We start from the raw sequence: 22,788 nt of genomic DNA, 5'->3' as shown, positions 1-22,788 counted from the left end.
CTGCTCAGAAGGGGCTGAGTAGAGGGCTAGGCTGACCTTCTCTAATACTTGGGAGAAAGGGAATTCAGGTTATCATGCTAGAGGCAGAGAAAGCAGGGGTCAACTTTATTTCTCCTAGAACACAGCCGTATTCTACCTCAGCATCTTTTTTTTTTTTTTTTTTGCCTTTTCTAGGGCCGCTCCCGTGGCAAGTAGAGATTCCCAGGCTAGGGGTCTAATCGGAGCTGTAGTCTCTGGCCTACGCCAGAGCCACAGCAATGCGGGATCCGAGCCGCATCTGCAACCTACACCACAGCTCACGGCAACGCCGGATCCTTAACCCACTGAGCAAGGGCAGGGATCGAACCCGCAACCTCATGGTTCCTAGTCGGGTTTGTTAACCACTGTGCCACCATGGGAACTCCAACCTCAGCATCTTTTAAAGAAAGCCCAGGATTAAAACTTTGCTTTATATGGTGTTGTAAGTCAATTATATCTCAGTAAAAGCAGAAGGTAAAAAATCAAAAATTAAAACAAACCTTTAAAAAACCCTTTTCTTATATATGGTGACTATCTCATCGTATTAAAACCATTATGAAACCCAGACAACAATAGCTGGGAATAGCTTTAATGAGACAAAAGTCTGAATATATCTTGGGGACATAAATAAGGCTATCTCCTCCCACTAAGAAAGTTTCTTTTTTTTTTTTTTGTCTTTTTGTCTTTTTGAGAAAGTTTCTGTTATAAAATGAGAGAGAAGAAATGAGAGGAAGGAAAACAAATCAAAATCCTCATGGTTCAAATTCACCGTTCAAAGGATAGTTATCATGGGAAAGACGCTAACAAGTGAGGCCTGGCTCTAAGCTTCTAACTTTTTTTTTTAAATGATTTTTATTTTTTCCATTATAGCTGGTTTACAGTGTTCTGTCAATTTTCTTCTGTACAGTAAGATGACCCAGTCACACATACATATATACATTCTTTTTCTCATATTATCCTCCATCATGCGTCATCATAAGTGACTAGATATAGTTCCCAGTGCTATATAGCAGGACTAACTTTTTTTTTTTTTGGCCATACCAGCAGCATGCAGAAATTCCCATGCCAGGGATTGAACCCACATCGCTACAACAGTGATACCACCAGATCCTTTAAACAATACACTGCCAGGAATTCCAGATTCAACTCTTGTTCTAGCAACCCTGCCGGACACCACAGCCTTCCTCCAGTCCACACCACATCCCCCCACCCCAGAACATCAGTGGTGCTCCTCTGAAACCTCAGCCCCTAAGTTATGCCTAAAACATACATCCCCTGCTCCTCCCACAAGGCTATTCATCAGCCAAGACCTGTATCATGAAAACAGTAAAGTTTCTATTATGAGAACAACAGGTTATTTTTGGGTTTACATTATGAACACAAAATTATTTTGGTAGGATGAAGATGCAGTCACTGCCTCACTCTGCAGCATGGTTGACCTCTGGGTATGGTTCCTTCTCCACCTGCCCATACCCACCCCTGTTCAGGAATCTCTGCTCATTGTTGGAATAGCCTGTGTGCACTTTTCCAAGCACTGAATGTCCTTCTCAGCCGATGTGATGTTCTGGACTCTTGGAGGACAGGGACTGTGGCTGATCCACCACACCCAGGCACCTACAGACGCCTCTGCTGCCAGCTCCTCACCTCCTCCCTAATGTGTTCCACCTGCTCCTCCAGTAGCTCGTTCCTCTCGGTTAGGGTCTTGTTCTTCTTCAGCAACGACTGGCCGATCCGAGCAGCCAACTCTAAATCCCGCTCTTTCTGTGAAAAGCAGAAGCGAGAGCAGACGTTCAGAAAACCGGTGCTTCCTGCAGGAGCCCACAGGATTCAGTGCCAACCCAGGAAAACAAGGGTATCCAGCAAAAGCAAAGGAATTACTGATTCACCATCCACTCCCCAGCATCTCGCACCCATCCAAAGAGGAGCACGCTCAGCCCACATGATGTGCAAGAGTTACTTGGACCCCAAGCCATGAAAGAGAACCTTTCAAACTCATCAAAACAAGCTTCTTCCCATAAGAGAAACATGGTTCCAAAAATCCTTCTCTGCAACTGCTTTTGGTCCTTATGTAATCATTTGATAACCTTTCTCTCCACCCCAGGGCTAGGCTATTGCATTGCCAGTGTGCAACACAAGTAAATGCAGTAATGCATCCAGAAATTCCCACGTGCGTGTAAAGCCAAGGCAGCCTCCTTGGCGCACGTTAAGCTGTAATTTACTGAGTTCCTTGTATTTACCTCATATGAAACAAAAATGTTTAAAGTTACTCTAAAATAGAATATAGTTACATGTTTCTTTTACTTACAGTAAGTAGGCTACTTAGGCTTTATTTGTAAAGAAATGGCCTTTAAAATGGAGAAAGAATGCATAAAATTGCCCTACTTCAGAGACAAAGACTGTGCTGCAGACACAGAATTTTTCTCTTAGCTCCACTGCTGACATTTAGAGTACAGCAGTGCACAGAGGGAATTCTTTAGTGGCATATAAAAGTACAGCTGCCTCTATGGGACGAAAGCTGTCCCCTGACAGCGCAGACCGTGGGGGGGACGCCATCACTAAATGCAGACTCACTGATCCTTGACAGCGAAACTGCTGGCCACCATGTATTTGCTCGCTTTTAGGTTGGGGTTGGCATGGGAAGGGGAACCCTGAAAAATGAAATCCTTTTAGGAGCCTATGCTAATTATTCTGTTCACCTGGTGTAAAAAGCAAAAGAACAGGAACTCGTAGTTTTAGACAGAAAAAAGCTGGGGAGAAATCCTAGCTGCTGATAACCACGTGACCTTATGGCTTCCACTTAACAAGGATCGAGTACCCTCCAGATTCGTTGCTTCCAAACTCAGATTATTTTTATTTTTAATTTAAGTATAGTTGATTTACAATGTTGTGCCAATTTCTGCTGTGCAGCAAAGTAACCTAGTCATATATATATATGTGTGTGTGTATGTGTATATATACACATATCATATGTATGTGTGTGTACACACACATATATATATACACATTTCTTTTTCTCATACTGTCTTCCAACATGTTCTATCCTAAGAGACTGGATATAGTTCCCTGTGCCAAGCACAGATTATAAACCATCAGTAGGCTGAGAATTATTTTAGTCATGGCAACTGACATTTTGTTTCAAATGAAATTCAAGAGCACAAAACTGAAATACCAAAGTGCATTCCATTTTATAAGGTTATAATTCCATGATTAAATTTTGCTTGTCACATATCTACTTAGGTGAGTACTGGGTCACAACCTAAGATGCACTTCTTACAGGGAGTGAGTACCCAATAGAATTTTAACTGCTCCAGGTGAACTGTTCTACTCTAAAACTTGAGAGTCTGGGTTCTGACTGAACATCTTGGAGCCCAGTGCCCTCACCTAGGAGATGAGGTAGGGTGGAGGGGGGTACTGGCTGAGATACCCTGGAAAGAATTGGCTTTATGATTCATTGAGTTCTATGATTGGTTTTTGTTGTTGTTGTTGTTTTGTCTTTTTGCCATTTCTTGGGCCGCTCCCACGGCATATGGAGGTTCCCAGGCTAGGGGTCTAATCGGAGCTGTAGCTGCCAGCCTATGCCAGAGCCACAGCAACATGGGATCCGAGCTGCATCTGCAACCTACACCACAGCTCACGGCAACACTGGATCGTTAACCCACTGAGCAAGGGCAGGGATCGAACCCGCAACCTCATGGTTCCTAGTCAGATTCGTTAACCACTGCACCACGACGGGAACTCCTATGACTGTTTTTTTAAAGCAGCTTTTATTTCTGACTTCTTATGTACTCACCAAATTATTCCATGCAGTAGTAGTACACCTCCTATTGCTTACCACAGGAGTTTCACTGAATTACAGACAGTGCACGGGAGGTCAAAGCATAATTTGGAAAGACTGGATTTGCCAGCAATTTGGCTTCCTGGAGCTCTTGCATGATCTGTAACTGCTGTCACTACTGTCCCAGAAGCCAGCCGGGTGTCATGTCAAGTGAGCCATAAATAAATAGCCATTCTCACAATTTGTGCCTCCCCCTCATGCCCTCCCAGGAAACAAAGGGGACCAATGAGTCTGCCCAACCAACCGAGATGCCCATCTCTGTGCATTCATCCGTACCGGCTACTGGCTACCGGCTACCATGTCTACCAAGCAGGGTCCTTATCTCAGTGGCGCTTTGTCTCTTCTTAGATAAAACAGTTGCATGAATTTGGCACCTGGAGGAAAGGACCCACAGGGATTGTGTGGGGGAACCCGCCTCTCTAGGGAGTCACTCAAAATTAGCATAAATGCAGGTGGTTTCAGCTGGCTAGCCCTCAGTTAAAACTGTAGTACCATTGTTCATTTCCCTATGGAAGTGTGGTCTCTGCAAATCTCACTCGAGTCTACTAAATCTCTCTACTAGAACAAGGCCTCAGACTGAACACCCAGCAGGTTCTTTATGCTCATCAGCTCGCTGCCTACTGACTGCTCTGCGTTGCTTGCCATCGTGCACCCAAGCCGCTGAGTTCTAGCACGCACAGACATGCCATACACCTTACCTGTGTTTTTGTTTCACTGTGAACAAATCAAGCCAAAATCACAATAATGAAGACAGGCCGGACAAGGCACTGCCAGCACATGAAGGATGCTGAAGGCTTCCCATGGCGCATGGGAGCCAGAGCTCAAGGGGAATGGGAAGCAGGCAGGGGAAGGAAACAAGTGGGATGGGGGTGGGCTCAACAACAAAGCCCCTCACCCCTCCCACTATGCTTTAATACACCCCAAACCTCAGACCCGAGAACCTCCTGGCCCTAATGAGGTGGCAACTCTCACCCTGTCTACACCAAAAATCTAATCTTTATAGTAACGTGAATGCTCTGCTGGGGAAAGAAAAAAAAAAGGCAAGAAATTAAAGTAAAAGTATTCAGAGAGGAAATTAAAACCTTAAACAAAAAACTTATCAGAATGTCTCCGGTTTCTCTAACTTATTAAGGCGTAAGGCCGGTTGAGTTTCTCTTTGAGAATTTCAGGAATGAAGAGTCTCGTTTCTTACAAACAGCCAACATATGATAAAACATTCACTTCTAAAAATAGGAAAACAGCTAGGAAATGACCACTGGATCAAAGTACAGTGAGAAAATGAGACCACGAAGAAATGGACGCCCTTTGAAATAAGCTATTAAAAGAACTGGTTCTTTTATTCCCTGGGAGATGTGGCCAGGTGGGGCTCTACTAGTTTCCTCTCTGCAGTCTGAAACCTTAAAAGACTGTGACCTGTGTCTCAGCGTCTTTTACCAATGAATACTCATGCCACCTGGCACAGCCCTGGAGATGGAGAGCAGCCTGCCTCCCACACTGAGCAGCTGACTCATCTCATTCACCAATTTCAAGATAAAAAGCATGACTAAGGGGCCCCCGGAATAACCCTCTCTGTAATGGGGAGGAGACAGCTTTGCCCGAAGGTAGATTCCAAACAGCAGCAAGCCAGGGCAAGCAGCAGAATCCTTTTCCCCTTCAATCCAGAAGCAAACTCTTCACCCCAGCCAAGAGCTACACACTGGCATCCTGTGCAAATCCCGCCAGCACCCCGCCTGCATGTGCCAGGCATGCAAAACCAAAGCAACGACCAGAGGAAATGGAACCAAAGCCAAGAAAAGCACAGCACAGTCACATGACGGGGGCAGTGAGACTTTAACCAGGAAACCCGCCTAGTTCCAAAGAAAGGCGGCAACTCAGATGTGATTATCAGGACAAAGAGACAAATGGCATCATATACCAAACATACAGATACACACAGACCTCGCCCATGGTGAGCTGCTAAAAATAAAACAGAAGGCACAGCAAACAGCTGCTGAAGAAACTGTCCCACAAATATTCTTTTCAGCAAAGCAATTTTTTTTTTAAGACAACAGCATACTTTTTATATAGTGACACTTTTTAGGAAATTATCTGTGAAGTGTTGAAGGATTTGCACACAGAGCTGGAGTCCCAGGCACCTCTGAAAGTGATCCTCAAACATCCAAGCACTTGCCCTGCAGAGGCCTCACTCAGCCCTGCCAGCTCACACTCAGCAGGAGCCAGTGGGCCACGCACTCTCACTGAAGTTAGCCCACATAAAAGTTGGCCCATTCATGTTTTTAAGTAAAAGTATCCCGTGGACAATCAACTGACCATATTCCTCAAAGTGAAATAAAGAGGGCAGTAAACGCTATAGCCAAAAGCAACAGGGCCACATGCACAGTGGTTAAGGGCCCAAGTTTGAAAGCATCGGTGTGTTCTGGGCATCTTCTGTCTTCTCAGATTCAGTCGTCTCAGATGATGCACAGACAACACCCAGCTCTCAGTGCAAGTTTACCCTTAATAATAAGCATGACCACAGACATAGGCATTTATGCAAGGCCTGTCATTTCCAAGATTAAAAGGCGGAAAGATATCATCCATCAGGGTCCCTATCTTGGAAAAACTTCTAACCAGTCCAGCTGGATGAACAAAACAAACAGAAGGAGAGGATGGCTCTCGTGCTCGGGCTGGCAGGGGCACGCACCACCTGGGGCTGGGGGAGGGTGTGACAGCTTCAGAGGTCCCCAGTGAGCCCTGTGGTATGACATTCAAAGGCAAGAAAAGACAGAGGAGGCCAAACAGTGCAAAAGGTCACGAATGGGAGAGAGGAGGCAGGTCCTGGTGATGAGTGAGAGGAGGATTCAGGAACGGGATCAAGCCTGTGGCCTTGAATGCCATGTCGGGGAGTTCTGAGTGTTGGGGGTGGGTAAGGTCATGACAGGGAGCTTGGGAGTATGGCAGCTACAGGGAAGAACAGAGTAAAGAGAAACTCAGATCTCACTGCAGGGGGCTCTAGGAGCTGGAGTGGTGGGTTTGGAAGAAAAACTAAAGGTACAGGAGTTCCCGTCATGGCGCAGCGGACTAGGAACCATGAAGTTTTGGGTTCGATCCTGGGCCTCGCTCAGTGTTGCCGGGAGCTGTGGTGTAGGTCGCCGATGCGGCTCGGATCTGGTGTTGCTGTGGCTGTGGTATAGGCCGGCGGCTACAGCTTCGATTAGACCCCTAGGCTGAGAACCTCCACATGCCTTGGGTACAGCCCTAAAAAGACAAAAAAAAAAAAAAAAAAACTAAAGGTACAGACGTAGGCCCTCCTCTGAAAACTTGATGACTAACTGGGTACAAGGTGAGGACTGGATCTAGAAACACTGCATTCTTGGTGAAAAAGACAGCAGGAAGGGGTCCGTAAAAACCATTTTCAAACATCACTGGTGTCAACCGAGCTAGTCTATGAGGGAGCTAATGCCAGCTGCCAAGGTGGCTGCAACTGGACAGACACCAGGAGGCTAGTGCCCTAAAATGCCGTGCTAACAGCCCTGTCACCCAGCCAAAAAGTCTAATCTCATTTATTTGGGGCTGATAAGTTCATAGCTTCCCAGACAAGCAAGTCTCAGCCCCTGCCCTGTCTCAGCTCTGCCAGTGGGTGACCTTCAGTAGAGTAGGAGGGGAGCGGGCAGCAGGGCAGGTGAGCAGGGATTGAAAGGGTCCAGCCCTCAGAGAAGGTAGGAGAACCCTGGATGTACAGAAAGGAACAGAAAGGAAAAGAGACATAAAAATGGGGTGAAAAGATACCCTCCAGGTCCCACACTCCTGCCTGGTCCTGCTTCAAGTTTGTCCTGCCCCTGGCTGAAAATGGTCATTTCTGTGTCTCCCAAATCTTTCTACTCCTCTCCTCTTCAGGAAGGGCTAAGGAATAGTCATATGACCCCCTGATCATTCTGGATTCTAGAGCAGAAACCGGGGTCTGAAAGTAACCACCCCTGCCCTCGAGGCCTGATTTGGGGAGAGAGTAGAAGGGACTCTTGAAGGATGGGCACATGGTCAATAAATACTGTGACCCTACCATGTTCTGGCCTGTCCCTGGCAGGAGGATACACATATTATACTCACCTACTTCTAGAGGCCACCACAGCACCTCAATTCTCAATTGTCAACAGAATGCTAAGAGATTGAGAAAACCTTAGTCTCTCAAATACCCACAGTTCCTCTAGGCACAAGCAAGTTTCCTAAATTTCTCATGTGATGGTTATTTTCGTTATTTCCATGCTGACACTCCCTTACCCTGATGTAAGTGAAAGCAAAACAAAACAGAACAAAAACATTACAAAGACATGGATAATGATGTATTTTCTGACATTTTTTGTATACTCTTGAAATGCATGTATACATTTTAAAGGTTTTTAAATCTTAAACCGGGTATTCTACAGCAAGTATTTAAATGCTACTCTACTTTGTATCACCATTATAGTCCTTTTAAAACCCCAAATACCTTGTACAAAGTGACAGTGACAAAGGCCTCCAGAGGTACCGGTTCAAAAAATAACATAAAGCCTCTGATTTATATCCTGAGAGGGCCCAACTTCTGAGATTCTTCACTGAGAAAGACAGCGATGTATGCTTTAATCAACACAAATTATAATCAGTCAATAATAAACCACTCTTTGCTTTCCCCAGAATCACTTACCTCCTCAAGAAGCCGAGTTACAGCATCTATGTCATTATATGTCTTAGTCATCTGGCCAACTCTTTCAGCACATAAAACTGCAAGAAATAAAAATGACAGTGAAACAATGGATGCTGTTTCAAATAAACAACCCACCTAAAAAAGTACGTCTCAAGTTGTGCCTGCATATGGGACACGAAGGGTGGTTGGTTTTTGTCAGGTTTCAGTCCCTAGTTCCAGAGAAAAGCTCTAAGCTCTGGGAGACAAGGGGGCAGGGGGACTGCGAATCACTGCAAAGCCTTGACACTGCATGTGTGTGTGTGTGCGTGCGTGTGCGTGCATGCACATATGCACGTGCACACTGGTGGGTGGTGCTCAGGGCGGGGCACTGGAGTGGAATGGGGTCTGGCCTCACACACGCTGAGCAACCAAAGTGGGTCAGTAGCACAGCCACTGATGTACCAACTGTCAGAAAGACCCACAGAATCTAGACCCCACTAACTGCAGAGACCCATGTGGATCCTTTCAAAAGCAGCTCTTAGTATGATTATTAAACGACAGTCTTAGCTGATAATTTTATAATGGCACAGAGCCCTCTTCCCTGAACGGCCTAAATTCTAAGGCTATGTAACCAGTTTCCAGACCATGAAAACTGGGTGACAGATTTTTTTTTTTTTTTAATCCATTCTCTTCCCCTTCCCCCACAATGCACACAGTATTTCCTGACGTATGCCATTGGCTGAGGTCTTAAGAGGCTGTCTGCAGGCCACTTTAGGAGTGTGTTTTTGTTCTATTGGAGGAAAAGGGTGTGTACTGAAAGAAAGCCTTCATTTCCAGAAAAATCTGAGTCGTTTCACTTTAAATCAATGGCAAGGAATCAATTTGCAGTTCAAATACCATGAGGGTAGGTGGGGTTTATTGTGAAGAGAAAGGAGGGGGATGGATTTAGGGCCAAAGTGTAACATTGTTTTAAACCTGCCACTTTGGGGCTAAATAATATCTTCTTAGCAACTCCTCAAAATTAAGACTCTAGAAAATGATTCTTTTAAGAGTAGAAGACTTCAGCTTTCACAATGACCCACTTGCCCAAGCATGGCCTTTGGGAATTGAAGTATATCCCTAAACCAAACTCAGCAGCCTTCCTAATGGCCCTCTGCAACTGGAAAGCAATAGGTCTCTAAATATTTTATAAATGCAAGTAGAGATCATCCTAGTGGGTGAGCTCAGAGAAATCTGATCTGTGAGAATGATTTTCTAGTTTAAGGAGGAGACCTGAAATCTGGTTCCAAATCTGAAATCCTCCCAACACTGGGCCCTCAGAGCCAGAACAGCGAGCTCCTCTGCCGGCCTCTCCCCTACTGAGCACTTGATGGCAGGAACCCTCTGGCCACAGGCTGGAGGAAAAAACTCTGCCTTGGGCACTTTCCTTCTCTCCTCGTCCCACAGGAAAAGCAAAGGAAATGTACAGGATTGGTTTAAAACAGAATTTAATTTAATGGAGATGAAGTTCAGCTCAAATTGCTCTAAGCAGTCCATTGGCTCGAGGTCACAAGAAATCTTTAAGTGAAGATTCCTATGCTGCGGACAGGAGTTGCTTTTCACAATGCACGGCTGTGATGCTCTGCAACAGGGCAGACAAGATAGCGGAGCCCTCCAGCCAGCTCCCTCTAGGACAGCACAGCCTGCCCGTGTCACCAACGGAAAACGGACCACAACAGCTACAAAGGCATCTGTGTTCAAGCTTGTGCTGTGAAGCCAAGGCCAGCTAATGTCCCCCTTGCTCTCCTCAAAGGACCAAGTCCTCTGCTCTCCTGGAAAAAAAAAGACAACTAGGCTACCTTTTAAACTAAACTTAGCTCTCTGTAACCCTAACATAACAAGATTCAGAGCTGCTTTTTTCTCTGGAGTTGTTTTAAGCAGAAACTACACTGACATTTGGACATAATAATAAATTTGAATTTTTTTGTGCTTAAAAAATTTTGGGGGGAGATACCGTAGTGGCACAGCGAAAACAAATCCGACTAGGAACCATGAGGTTTCGGGTTCGATCCCTGGCCTCAATCAGTGGGTTAAGGATCTGGCATTGCTGTGGCTGTGGTGTAGGTTGGCAGCTACAGCTCCAATTAGACACCCTAACCTGGGAACCTCCATATGCCTTGGGTGTGGCCCTCAAAAAGAGACAAAAAAAAAAAAAAAAAAAGACAAAAAAATTTTTTTGGAGTGATCATGTGCTGATAAGGAAAACATTAGTTAAAATATTTTTCAGAAAGTATAAGGTTAACTGCAATACAGGGTCCTCCCTGAGGTAGCTTTTAAGGGAAATTAGTAACAGCAGCAGCCTACTTTTACCAAGCATGCTGACTACAGCCTGGCCCTGTTCCTAGCTCCTCTAAATGGATTATCTCAAACCTTGGAGCAGGGTAGACACTCACTCAAGCCCAATTTACAAATGAGAAAATGAGGCCCAGAGAGGTTAATTAACTCATCCAATGCCACACAGCTAGCAAAAGGCAAATTTAAAGGTAAAAGGAGACTCCTAGCAAGGGCAGCAGCTAATATTCATGGAGTCCCTACTGTGTCTGGGGATTTATTTATTTATTTATTTATGTATTTATTTATTTTTGTCTTTTTGCCTTTTTCTAGGGCCGTTCCTGTGGCATATGGAGGTTCCCAGGCTAGGGGTCTAATCGGAGCTGTAGCCACCGGCCTATGCCAGAGCCACAGCAACGCGGGATCCGAGCCATGTCTGCAACCTACACCACAGCTCACAGCAACGCCAGATCCTTAACCCACTAAGCAAGGGCAGGGATCGAACCCGGAACCTCATGGTTCCTAGTCGGATTCGTTAACCACTGCGCCACAGTAAAGACGGGAACTCCCGTGTCTGGGGATTTAAAGTGCTTCTTTTGTTTATTCCTCAGAACAACCCTGCAGGGTAAGCCTGTTCTGATGACTACTCCACAGATGAGGAAACCGAGGCACAGAGAAGTTAAGGACCTGACCAAGGTCACTGCAAATGAGGCAGGGACTGAGACCAGTCTGGCTCCAGTACTAAACTAGGGAGCCATAGAGGGTGCAAGGCCTGCACAAATCAAGAATGTTTAGGAAGCATAAAGAAAGAAAAAACCACCTGGGGTATAGGTCAGATCTCTGACCCTGGGGCCCTGAGGCTTAGGTTTTCGTAGGAGACTCTATCAAGATGATGAGGCCCTGGGTAAACCCAGTAATCGTGTGTCTTGGGTTTCCTCTTACAAGAAATGAGGACTAACAAATGACGCTTTAAAGGCCATATAGGCTGCACTTCGCAAGCACCAATTTTCAGACACTCAGTCTACAATAAACAGTCTCAAGTTTCTCTCTCCATGGGAACAGTATTTCAAATAAAGGTTCCACTTCTGACCAAGGAAGCCCTACCAAATATATCCACTTCCCCCCAAAAGGGGTCCAAAACAAACAAAAACTTTATGCTCAATAAAGGCCATATATTATAGAGATTTTGGGACAAGATGGTAGAGTAGAAGGACTTAAGTTCACCTTCTCTCACGAAAACACCAATATTACAACGAACTACAGAACAACCATCAGTAAAATAGACAGGGAACCAACCACCAAAAAAGATATCCTACCCCCAAAGACAAAGAAGAAGCCACATCAAGATGAAAATAATTGGTTTTGGGGAACGCAAAAGATTCTGCTCACTCATTGTCAAGATCTAACATGCGGAGTGGGAGATGATGTCAATTTTCCCACTGTTGGTAGGACAGAAAGTCAATAAATGTGACTGGCAGCTTTGCATAACATTAAAAAAAAAAAAGGAAAGGAGAAAACCCCTGTATATTATAGGACTCGGTTCATATAAAGTATCCAGAATAAGCACCTTATAGAGACAGAAAGCAGATCCGTAATTCCCTGAATTCACAAGTAGGAATGGGGTTTAACTGTAAACAGGTACCAAGGATCTTACAGTGGGAGGAGAGATGTGTATGTTCAGAAACTGAATTCTGTTGCTGGCCACCAACTCAGTAAATTTACTGAAGCACATTAAATTGTTCACTTATGGTATGTAAATTACACCTCACTATTTTAAGTTACCACCAAATAACATTCAAATAAGCATCTCTGAACTACATTGCCCTATTGCAACCCCTTCCCCATAACATGACAAGGTAAACATATTCTTTCATGCTCTCATGACTGAGCCTTGGGCCTCAAGGATGTTCTTGGACAGCAAGACTGTTGGGAATAGCTAATCGCCCACTAGAAAATCAGCAGTGATAAATGCCACATAAATGTACCAATCTAACCCCACACAGGCTATTTTTAACTAGATAATTGTCATAAATATTTGCTCAGATGGCAGAAAAATTTCATGATACATCCATAAGCCGTCTCCTGTTTTCACCCCCTTTTTCTTGTTATGGCTGCATGCAAGGCATATGGAAGTTCCTGGGCTAAGGACTGAATCAGAGCTGTAGTTGCCAGCCTACGCCGCAGCATGGCAACATCTCATCCTTAACCCCTTGATCAAGGGCAGTGATCAGACCCATATCCTCAGAGAGATAACATCAGGTCCTTAACCCACTAAGCCACAAAAGAAACCCCGTTTTCACTTTTCCACCTTCCTCTAAGTTATAGCCACTTCTCAGAGATCCAGCCACCCCCTTCTATCTTCAAAATAATTTAGACTTGGAGTTCCTGTTGTGGCTTAGTGGTAACAAACGGGGCTGGTACCCATGAAGACGTGGGTTTGACCCCTGGCCTCGCTCACAGGGTTAAAGTATGCTGCATTGTTGTGCCTGTGGCGTAGGCCAGTGGCTACCGCTCTGGTCAGACCCCTAGCCTGGGAACTTCCATATGCTGTGGGTGTGGCCCTAAAAGGACCAATAATAATAACAATAATAATAATAACCCAAGTGTATTAACTACTAGGACCCATAAGATATGCATGATTTGGTTTAAAAATAAATAAAACCTAACTATTTTGATGCAGCCCTTGAAGTGTGCACAGGAATAGGATGAGGCCCACAGTCTTTGGTAATAATGCTTATTTGTCAGTAATGAGAATAAAATGAAAAAAGGCAGAACGAAGTCTTTGTTTTCTTGTCTCAATGGCTTCATGTCAAAAATGGCGTGTCCAAAGTCAGGCAGGACATAACCATGGACTTGAACCTGGTCTGCTGGATGCCATAATCATCTACTGGCCCCAGCCTGGAATACTCAGAGTTGACCTATGGTGGCTGCTCATCACCAGGGTATTTAATGAGGATCTCCTTGGTAATAACCCAATGACTCACTTATGGACTGCTCATGGTGTGCTCAGCACTCTGCTAGGTACTGGATGTTGACCGTCTCATTCAGTGTCTACATTCACCCTACGAAGATAGTACTACTATTGCCCACATTTTAGACATAAAGAAATTACACAAGATCACAGAGCTATAATGGGAGGGCCTGATCTTTTTGCCCCTCAAGTTGGTACTCTAGATCACAGCTGAGTAAATAAATGAGTCCTACCCTCAAGGCATTCCAGGCCTCATTGAGAAAGTAAGACCCATGTATGAATTGGCATAACACAGAGGAACAGGCAGGAAGTGGCAGGTGAGAAATGCTCTTGGGGACTAGGGAACAGGTGCCTGAAGTGGGGAGAACAGCAAGGGGACCCCAAAATGCACAGACTGTGGGTCAGCTTTGCCCCTGGCCAGCCCTGGAGTGATGCTGGTACCCCCCACTCCAGTAAGAGGATCATCCTGAGCAAGGAACATCATTGGATGCCTGCATGGGGTAGCCATGGATACTAACAAACAACCCCAGGCTGAAATCAAGGCAATGAAAAGGAGCAGAGAGACCTTTGTAACAGTGCTGAGGTCCATGCTGATAAGATAGGTCAGCGAGAGTCCTACACAGCAGTGTTGCTGTCAATACAGACCTTGGGCTGGACTCCATGGCTCCTCTGGGGTGAATGCTCCCACCCCACACGACCTCACAACCACTTGTGGACACCTGGATCCAGCCATTCTCCACGTGGCCCAACTTTCCCCTGCAGCCCAGGACATCCTCTCAAACTGGAGAAATGCCCCCTTTATGCTGCTCTTTGTGCTTCACCTTGGAACCCACTGGAGAATTAGGACTCGAGAGGCTGGCCCGAGGCACTCCCTCAGGCTCTGGGTTCCCGCTGTCAATGGCATTGTTTTTATCTTGGGCTTTGCAGACAATAATTACTGCTTAGTGCTGAAAACTGCCTTTTGTGCTAAAGACTGACATGCTGACCATCAGCAGCCACCTCTGAGGGGATGCCCACTCTGCTGCAGTCTCAGGAACAGAAAATGTAAACATCCTGAGAGCATTCAGCAAACCCCAGACCATCCCACACACGCTTTCCAAATCCTGCCACCTAAGGGAAATCCTGAATGACACCTGCCAGGAACTGACTGACCAATCTTGCAATTGGGAACAGCCTGAGAAAACATTACAAAGTCAGGCTTCATTAAGAAAGCAGTGGGAAGTGGCCTCGCAAGAGACCACAAGGGCGTGGTGACAAAATTCCACTTTTCACCAGTGTTTTCCTGGTGCCAGCACTGCCACTCAGGCAGAGAGGGCATGACCACCACTTCACACACAGCAGCACCGTGATTCCCCCTGCTCCATCTCACCCTGAGCAGAAGGGATGGGGCCGCACAAGCAAAGCCCTCCTTCACCAATGCCACTCAGCAAGAAATCACTTGATATCAATGCAGTTTCTGTATGGTGCAAGTCTCCAGCGACCAGAGGACAGAGTCTAGGTATTTTCTCTCCTGAAGGCAGTAAATGGAATGCTGCCTCCAACAGCTGTGTGATCTGAGCAAGCTGCTTCTCCAGGTGCCCAGTCTCCCCATGAGCACCCACGCCATGGGTTACGAGGATTACATGAGACCACGTGAAACAAAGGCCCATGCTCTGTTAACTGAGAGCCTGGGTGTGGCGGGGGGGTGGGGGTGGGGGAAAGACCCCAAGGCAGGGTGAGGGCCCTGTGCTCACAGCCCTTGGACTCTGGACAACCTATCCGAGCCTCAGTCGCTTTGACTGCAAAGTGGGAATAATGCTTATTTCAAAGGCTGTTTTGAAAATCAGGCAAGGGACACCAGGAAGTACCTGTCACCCCCAAGAGGTGACTTGGGAGGGAACAACAAATGTCTCCTGTATCCATGGCTATTAATATTAGTGTTACCTCAAACTGATTTTGTCCTTCAGTTTTCAATCAAAGCATTTGTTCTAGAACTGTTAACAGTCTAGAAAACCATCCAGCCCACCTCAGCATCCAGCAAACACAGTTACAGCCCTATCCTTCACATATTTTCAACTCTCCACAGAGCATTTCTCTTGCACATATGGCAGTGTGACAGTGTCAGAGCAAAACGTGGTCCAGACACCCAGAGGGTGTCCTAAAACCCAGATTGCTGAGCCCCACCCCAGTGTGATTCAGCAGGTCTGGGCGGGACCCAAGAAGGTGCATCTCTAATATAGGTGATACTGATGCCGCCTTGAGAACTGCCAGCACAGTAGTTAAGAGCTGTCTATGTAGGGCCCTAGAGCCAGTCTTTTAGATGAGCTGCTTAAGTTTCCTCTTATAAGCCTATGAAATGGAAAATCATAACAGTCCTTAACCTCCTATGGTTATTATAAGGATTAAATGTGTGAATCCACTTAAAGTACTTGGAATGGTGCCTGGCACACAGTAAGTACATAATCAACATTGACTATCATCGTTAAAAACTAGCTCTCAGGTTTTAGGGCCGCACCCGGGTCACATGGAGGTTCCCAGGCTAGGGGTCCAATCGGAGCCTTAGCTGCCGGCCTATACCACAGCCACAGCAACGTCTGATCCGAGCCACGTCTGTGACCTACAACACAGCTCACGGCAACGCCAGATCCTTAACCCACTGAGTGAGGCCAGGAATTGAACCCACAACCTCATGGTTACTAGTTAGGTTCGTTAAACACTGAGCCATGATGGGAACTCCAGTTTTAATTTTTTATTCTATTTTATTTCTTTTTATGGTCGCACTTGAGGCATATGGAATTCCCAGGCCAGGGGTCAGATAAGAGTTGCAGCAAGTACCTATGCTACAGCCACAGCAACACCGCATCTTCGATTTATGCTGAACCTTTCAGCAATGCCAGATCCTTAACGCACTGTGGCCAGGGATCAAACCCACATCCTCGTGGAGACTACATCGGGTCCTTAACCCCCTGAGCCACAGTGGAACTCCTGGCTCTCAGGGTTTTTTTTTTTTTTAATATTTAAATATATATATGAAATCTTTATATAAAATATGTGCAATATAATTTTTTCCTCTCTTGACTAGGGTATGACATTGCTCTAGAACCTAGTACAACCTTCATTTAGAATCACTATAGTTCAATAATTGATTTTAAAAATCATCTTATTATGCTTTAAGGCAGCAGCTCAATCTTACTTTCATGCGCACAGGAATCCCCTGTGGATCTTGTTAAACTGCAGATTCTGATTCAGTGGGTCAGAGTGGGGCCTGAGAGTCTGCATTTCAATCAGCCTCCAGGTGATGTGAGTACCCAGGCCGCATGCTGAGTAGCCTGTGTTTAAGGAACACAAGCTAATTCAGTGAAATGTGGACTGGCCCTAGTTCTCTAAGAGCAGGCAGATGTCTTTCTCTCTTGATCACTTCCAAGAACCCAACAAATGTTCCGTCCCTGTTGGTCTGTGGCTCCCTTTTCCTTTCACCTCCACCATTGCGATCATGAAAGGACCAGGCAGGACCGGCCTTCAGCCCTGTTCCCCCCGCCTCCACTCCTCGGTTAAACCCTTTTAACTGTCCTATAGGTGAACGATTAATATTTTCAGGACAATAACCTCCAAATAAAAACAGTGGTCAGATACAAATCTTTTAAAAGATAAAAGTTATTCTGAGACATGAAAATAGGCCATCGCAGAGCAGAATTTTGAAAAAGTTTTCCACTTGCTTTTACTCAAGACCTAAAGAACTTCCTGCAGTCACTCTTCAAACATCCTCTTTCAGGAGTTCCCAGGCAGCCTAGCAGTTAAGGATCCAGCACTGTCATTGCTGTTAGCATGGGTTTGATCCCTGACCTGGGAACTTTTGCAGGCTGTGGGCACAGCCAAAAAAAAAAAAAAAAAAAATCCTGTTTTACTCCAAAAAAAAGTCCCCTCTTCTGGGCTGTTGAGTGAAAGCCCCAAAAGCCCAACTAGGAAATTTACACGCAGCATTTGGGTGTATCTTTATTTAATACTCTCCCTCTTCTCCAAAAAACAGCACCCCTCTGATACAGCCCAGTATTGGATTCCTAGGTGATTTCAATGTCAGCTCTTGTACTTTCCTATGTAAAATATTTCTACATTAAAAAAAAAAAAAAAAAATCGGAGTTCCCGTCGTGGTGCAGTGGTTAGCGAATCCGACAAGGAACCATGAGGTTGCGGGTTCGGTCCCTGCCCTTGCTCAGTGGGTTAACGATCTGGCGTTGCCGTGAGCTGTGGTGTAGGTTGCAGACGTGGCTCGGATCCCGAGTTGCTGTGGCTCTGGTGTAGGCCGGTGGCTACAGCTCCGATTTGACCCCTAGCCTGGGAACCTCCATATGCTGAGGGAGTGGCCCAAGAAATAGCAAAAAAAAAAAATCGGAGATCCCATCGTGGCTCAGTGGTTGGTTAACGAATCCAACTAGGAACCATGAGGTTGCGGGTTCGATCCCTGGCCTCGTTCAGTGGGTTAAGGATCCAGTGTTGCCGTGAGCTGTGGTGTAGGTTGCAGAGGAGGCTCGGATCCCCCGTTGCTGTGGCTCTGGCATAGGCCGGTGGCTACAGCTCTGATTGGACCCCTAGCCTGGGAACCTCCATGTGCCGCAGGTATGGCCCTAAAAAGACAAAAAAAAAAAAAAAAAATCCCTATTTCAAATTGATGATAAATACTTTTTAAACAATTTTTCTAAAATAAACAAAAATATACTATTTAATAATGACTCAGTCTCTTGTCCATTAACACGCCAAAATCCATTTAGTCAAAAGAAAACAAAACCCTTAAAACTAGTGCTGGAATGCCACAGAGTGGGGGGGCAGGGGGGGGACTACTGATATTTGCAACCATGATGATGAATTTCAAAGATCTTAGTTAAGCAAAAGAAGCTAGACAAAAGAATATATGCTGTTTGATTCCATTTACATAGATTGAGAACAGGCACAGTATATCCAAGGTGATACAAGTCAGAACACTGGTCACCCAGGAGGAAGGCATAAACCAGAAAGGGGGGGGCAAGGGGACTTCCCAGCGTGCTGAAAATGCAGCTTCTCTCCTGGTGGCTTTATATTCACCACATAAGACAGGTGGACTTGACCTCATACCCCATCAAGAAAATAAAAGACTGCTGTGAGATCAGTAAACAATCCAGGCCTAAACAGACACTAACAGGGAAAGAATCAGACTGGAGCAAAGAACAGAATTTACCCTCCTCCAAGAGGTCCAGGGTTTCAGGCTGCTCATGGGTGGGCTTCGTCTCTTCATCCTGGCAGTCGTACTCAAAACATTCTTCTTCCCCTCCCAGATCTCTTAGGGACATTGCTGAAGTCACCCCAAAGCCAAAACATCCCCTAAGGGGCTGCCCTTGAGGGAGCTCCTGGCTGCCTGCCCGGAGGAGGCATTGGGGCCGGAGCCCGTGGGGCGCACACTTGGCCCAGCTGGGGCTGTGGACATGCCCTGGCTCAGCTGGAGTGGAGGGTGTACACAGAGCCACTGGCCCATCGTCACCCAGGTGGACCCGGAAGAGGGTGGCCCCAAAACCAGGAGGCGGGGTGGAGGAGGAGAAGCACCTATCAGGCTGGGAAAGCCCTGCCCAGCCCCAGGGTGACTCTGCCAGGTGCTGTGGAGTCAGAGGGGAGGCAGGCAGGTGCACAGCCTTGGGCCAGCTCTCTGCAGCCAGATTCTTTGCCCGCTTTTCCTCCCCCAGAAGCAGCGAGGAATGGTAGCTTCCTGGAAGTTTCACTGCAACTGCACAGAGCCATACCAACCATGCCTCAGGCAGGTATACCTATCTAAAGGTGGGGCTCTGGTGGAAGAGGCGCCCTGGCCGATGATTGCCCAATGCCCTCAGATGAGAGAGTTCCTGTGGGCGTGCCTCAAAAATTAAGACAAATTTGATTGTGACAACAGCCTGACACAGTGCTGAACAGGGAAGGAAAAGATCATTCTGGTTTCTAGCAAGAGGAAAAGAAAAAACTGCAGTAACCATTACTTGTGTTAAGCTTAATTCATCCCAGTCCTTCTTTGGTAATAATATATTGCATTTGCTCTTTTTTAAACTGTATTTTATAAACCCCATTCTCTCTCGACATCTGTGGATTCACAGCCAAATTTATAAAGATCTTTTCTAACTTCAGAATAAGGAAAGAAAAAAATCTATAGCCTAATAGTTTGTGATGTTACCTGGAAAGAGAATCCAGCTTCATTGCCTATCTCACTATGAATTCCTCTGCACTGTTTGATTCTGCCTGTTACAGTGAAATGGCAGGTCCTTCCATCAAACCCACTGACAGGTGGCCTGAAGCACTGGTGTCTCGGAGAATCATGGCACATTTTACAATTTCTGTGCTACAGCTGCCTTCCTGCTACACTGGGGCAGGTCTCCCTGCTCCCGAGAGCTCCACCAGGAGACCTAGCCCACCTTGCCGCCAGGTCACCTCCCTCGGATAACCAAGGGGGCTTTTAGCAGAGGCAAGACTGTCCCCAAGAATCCTCTGCACAAGTTCAGGGGCAAGGTCTCATCCATCTTTGAATCCTAAGGGCTTCAGTTCCTCCTTGGGCAGTTAAAATATCTGCTAAAGTGAATCGCTACCTCCATAAAAATGAATAGAAGACCACAGATCAGTGCCTATAAATAGAAAAGCAGAACAAAGATTTTTATTAAAAAATTAAAACCTAGAGGTAATATGTGGTGTCAGGTACTTTTCTGGAACCTGAAAATGATTGCTGCATTTTATAATGTTAAAAAATGTGAGAGTAAAAATTTGGAAAAAGTAGAGTCAATAGAAATTCAGTCAAGGAGTGCAAAATCACATTTTGAAAATCTTCATAAGCTTTAAATACAAAGTTTATAAAGATGCACACTCAGGGGAAAAAATCTTTCTTTAATCTCAGTAAACATTATCAAATTGGGCTTGTTAATTCAATTCAAATGACAGTGAGTCTGGAGCCCTGGGAAGGGAGGGAGGGAAAAATCCCCACCTCATGCATTATTCATTCGGCAAGTATCAGATTGACTATAAGATGTGTAGGATACTGGGCGGTGCTGTGGTGTATAGAAATGAAAACAAAAGCTGAGTTCTTGTATTTGAAAACACTTTTTTTTTTTTTTTTTTTAAGGGCCTCCTGCGGCATATGGAGGTTCCCAGGCTAGGTGTCTAATCAGAACTATAGCTGCTGGCCTACACCACAGCCACGGCAATGTCACAGCAACAGCCACACCAGATCCGAGCCGCATCTGTAATCTACACCATGGCTCATGGCAATGCCCGATCCTTAACCCACTGAGCAAGGCCAGGGATCGAATCTACAACCTCATGGTTCCTAGTTGGATTCGTTTCTACTGCACCACAACAGGAGTTCCTGAAAATATTTTTAAGTGATGTTACTCATAACTAGTTGGTCATCCTCATCTTTTAACTCATATTCTAGGCTACCCTTAGTAAATGATGACCAAGTCTCTATGTATTATATTATAAAAATAAAAACATATACAAACTTTAAAGAGACATGGTATTATGAACACAAGACCAGACCAGCCTCCCCACATCACCCTATTTCTGTCAGTTTCTTCACTCTTCAGGATACTTCCCACCCCACTCAAACCCTCCTCCTACCCTCACTCCCTCTGCGGAGGGGAGGAGCCAACCTCATCCACATCTGCATTCACTTCAAGGTGAAAGGCAGAGATGGGCCAAAGTGTATCTTCTCTACGAAAGCAGTTTTTACAAAAGACAAAGAAAGCAGAATGTGACCACTAAAGACCAGCAAGAAAGCCCGGGAAGCCCTGTGCCAGGGAAGAGATGGGCCAGTGGACACTGACACGGGACATAGAACTGAGGTTGGCCCGACCCTGCTTTGGAGAAGCTGCTCACCCCTGGACAGTCCAGCAGCTGCAGTTCGTGCTGTCCCAGCGGCCAGGACCAACACCGAGGCCCAGAGCAGGGAGACAGGGAGTGGGTTCGGACCCAGGTCTGGGAAAGTTGAAGGCCACATGAGGGAAGTGTCTCCCCTCCCTTCCTGTGCCTGTCCTCCCCAAATCTACTCCACATACCACCACAGAAGTCATCTTCCACAGTCCAAAGAGCAGTCATGAGCCACTGGGGCTATTTACACTGAAATCTCAATGGATTAAAATGAAATACAGTCCAAAATTCAGTTGCACTGGCCGCCTCTTAGGTGCTCCGTAGCCACACGGGGCTAGTGACTACCATTCAGGACAGCACAACACAGAACGTTTCCATCATCACACAAAATCCCATTGGACAGACGCTCCAAGGATGCCCTTCATCTTCAGATGTGAGCTTGGTGCTCCTTGGCCTCCTCAGCCTGTGTCTCCCCTGCATCTGGCTCCCACTGACCCCCACCCCCATACCCTCTGCCATGAGGTACCTTCCTCTCTGTACCCCATGCTCCTCTCTCCACACATCTTCCCATCCTTTTATTTCATACAGAACAGGGTGGCCCATCCTTGAGGGTCATGTCCCCAAGGCCCTCTCTTATGCTATTTTAAAAAATCAGAAACACAAAGCTATAAAAAACTTGGGCTCTAAGCTCCCCCTGGCCCTCTCTCAGCTCTCCAGTCCTCCTCTTCTACATCTGAGGAAAGACCTTACCTCTGCTTTTCCAAAGCTGGTGGTAAAGAGGTACAGTCACATTACACATTTACTTTTAATTCCTTTTTTAAAAATTGCCTGAACAGCCATTCTGAAGAGTGTTGTGTCTAGAAAGGGAAAATCAGCCTCTACCTCCAATGACACATCCCACAATAAACACAGATGTCAAAGACACAAGTGCAGGAAAGCTAGAAAATCCATCTGCAGGGGGTTCCCTGCTTTCTCAGCTGGTTCAGGATCCAGCATTGCCACCGCTGTGGCACGGGTTCGATCCCTGGCCCAGGAACTTCCGCATGCCACGGGCGCAGCCAAAAAGAGAAACTCATCTCAAAAGTTTAGTAGCAGGAGTTCCCGTCTTGGCGCAGTGGTTAACGAATCCAACGAGGAACCATGAGGTTGCGGGTTCGGTCCCTGCCCTTG

At 46.0% G+C, this 22,788-nt stretch overlaps 1 protein-coding gene across 43 annotated transcripts in view; it reads right to left on the bottom strand.

Annotated features, from left to right (window-relative positions):
- Positions 1-22,788, bottom strand: part of TRAK1 (trafficking kinesin protein 1) — a 161,282-nt gene that overhangs the window by 36,138 nt on the left and 102,356 nt on the right. For 37 of the 43 annotated variants that reach the window (XR_014822812.1, XR_014822814.1, XR_014822808.1 and 34 more), the window contains 2 exons: positions 8,514-8,590; positions 1,663-1,779 (listed from right to left, as the gene is read on the bottom strand). Coding sequence is in view for 34 of the 43 variants with exons in the window: in XM_084987870.1 (XP_084843996.1) it covers positions 1,663-1,779; positions 8,514-8,590 (194 nt within the window). In the remaining 9 variants the exon portion in view is untranslated. Of the gene's footprint in view, positions 1-1,662; positions 1,780-8,513; positions 8,591-18,961; positions 20,880-22,788 lie in introns of those variants that run through there. The other 6 variants (XR_014822810.1, XR_014822811.1, XM_021071687.2 and 3 more) reach the window with 2 other exon arrangements.

This window comes from Sus scrofa, chromosome 13 (genome assembly GCF_054392235.1).
Source record: "Sus scrofa isolate SSC_HxYL_T2T_F1_AM1 chromosome 13, Sscrofa_HxYL_maternal_Yorkshire_Landrace_v2.0, whole genome shotgun sequence".
In the NCBI taxonomy this organism is placed as follows: Eukaryota; Metazoa; Chordata; class Mammalia; order Artiodactyla; family Suidae; genus Sus; species Sus scrofa.
Note: the sequence above shows the minus strand (reverse complement) of the source record. Positions and strands in the feature narration are given on the sequence as shown.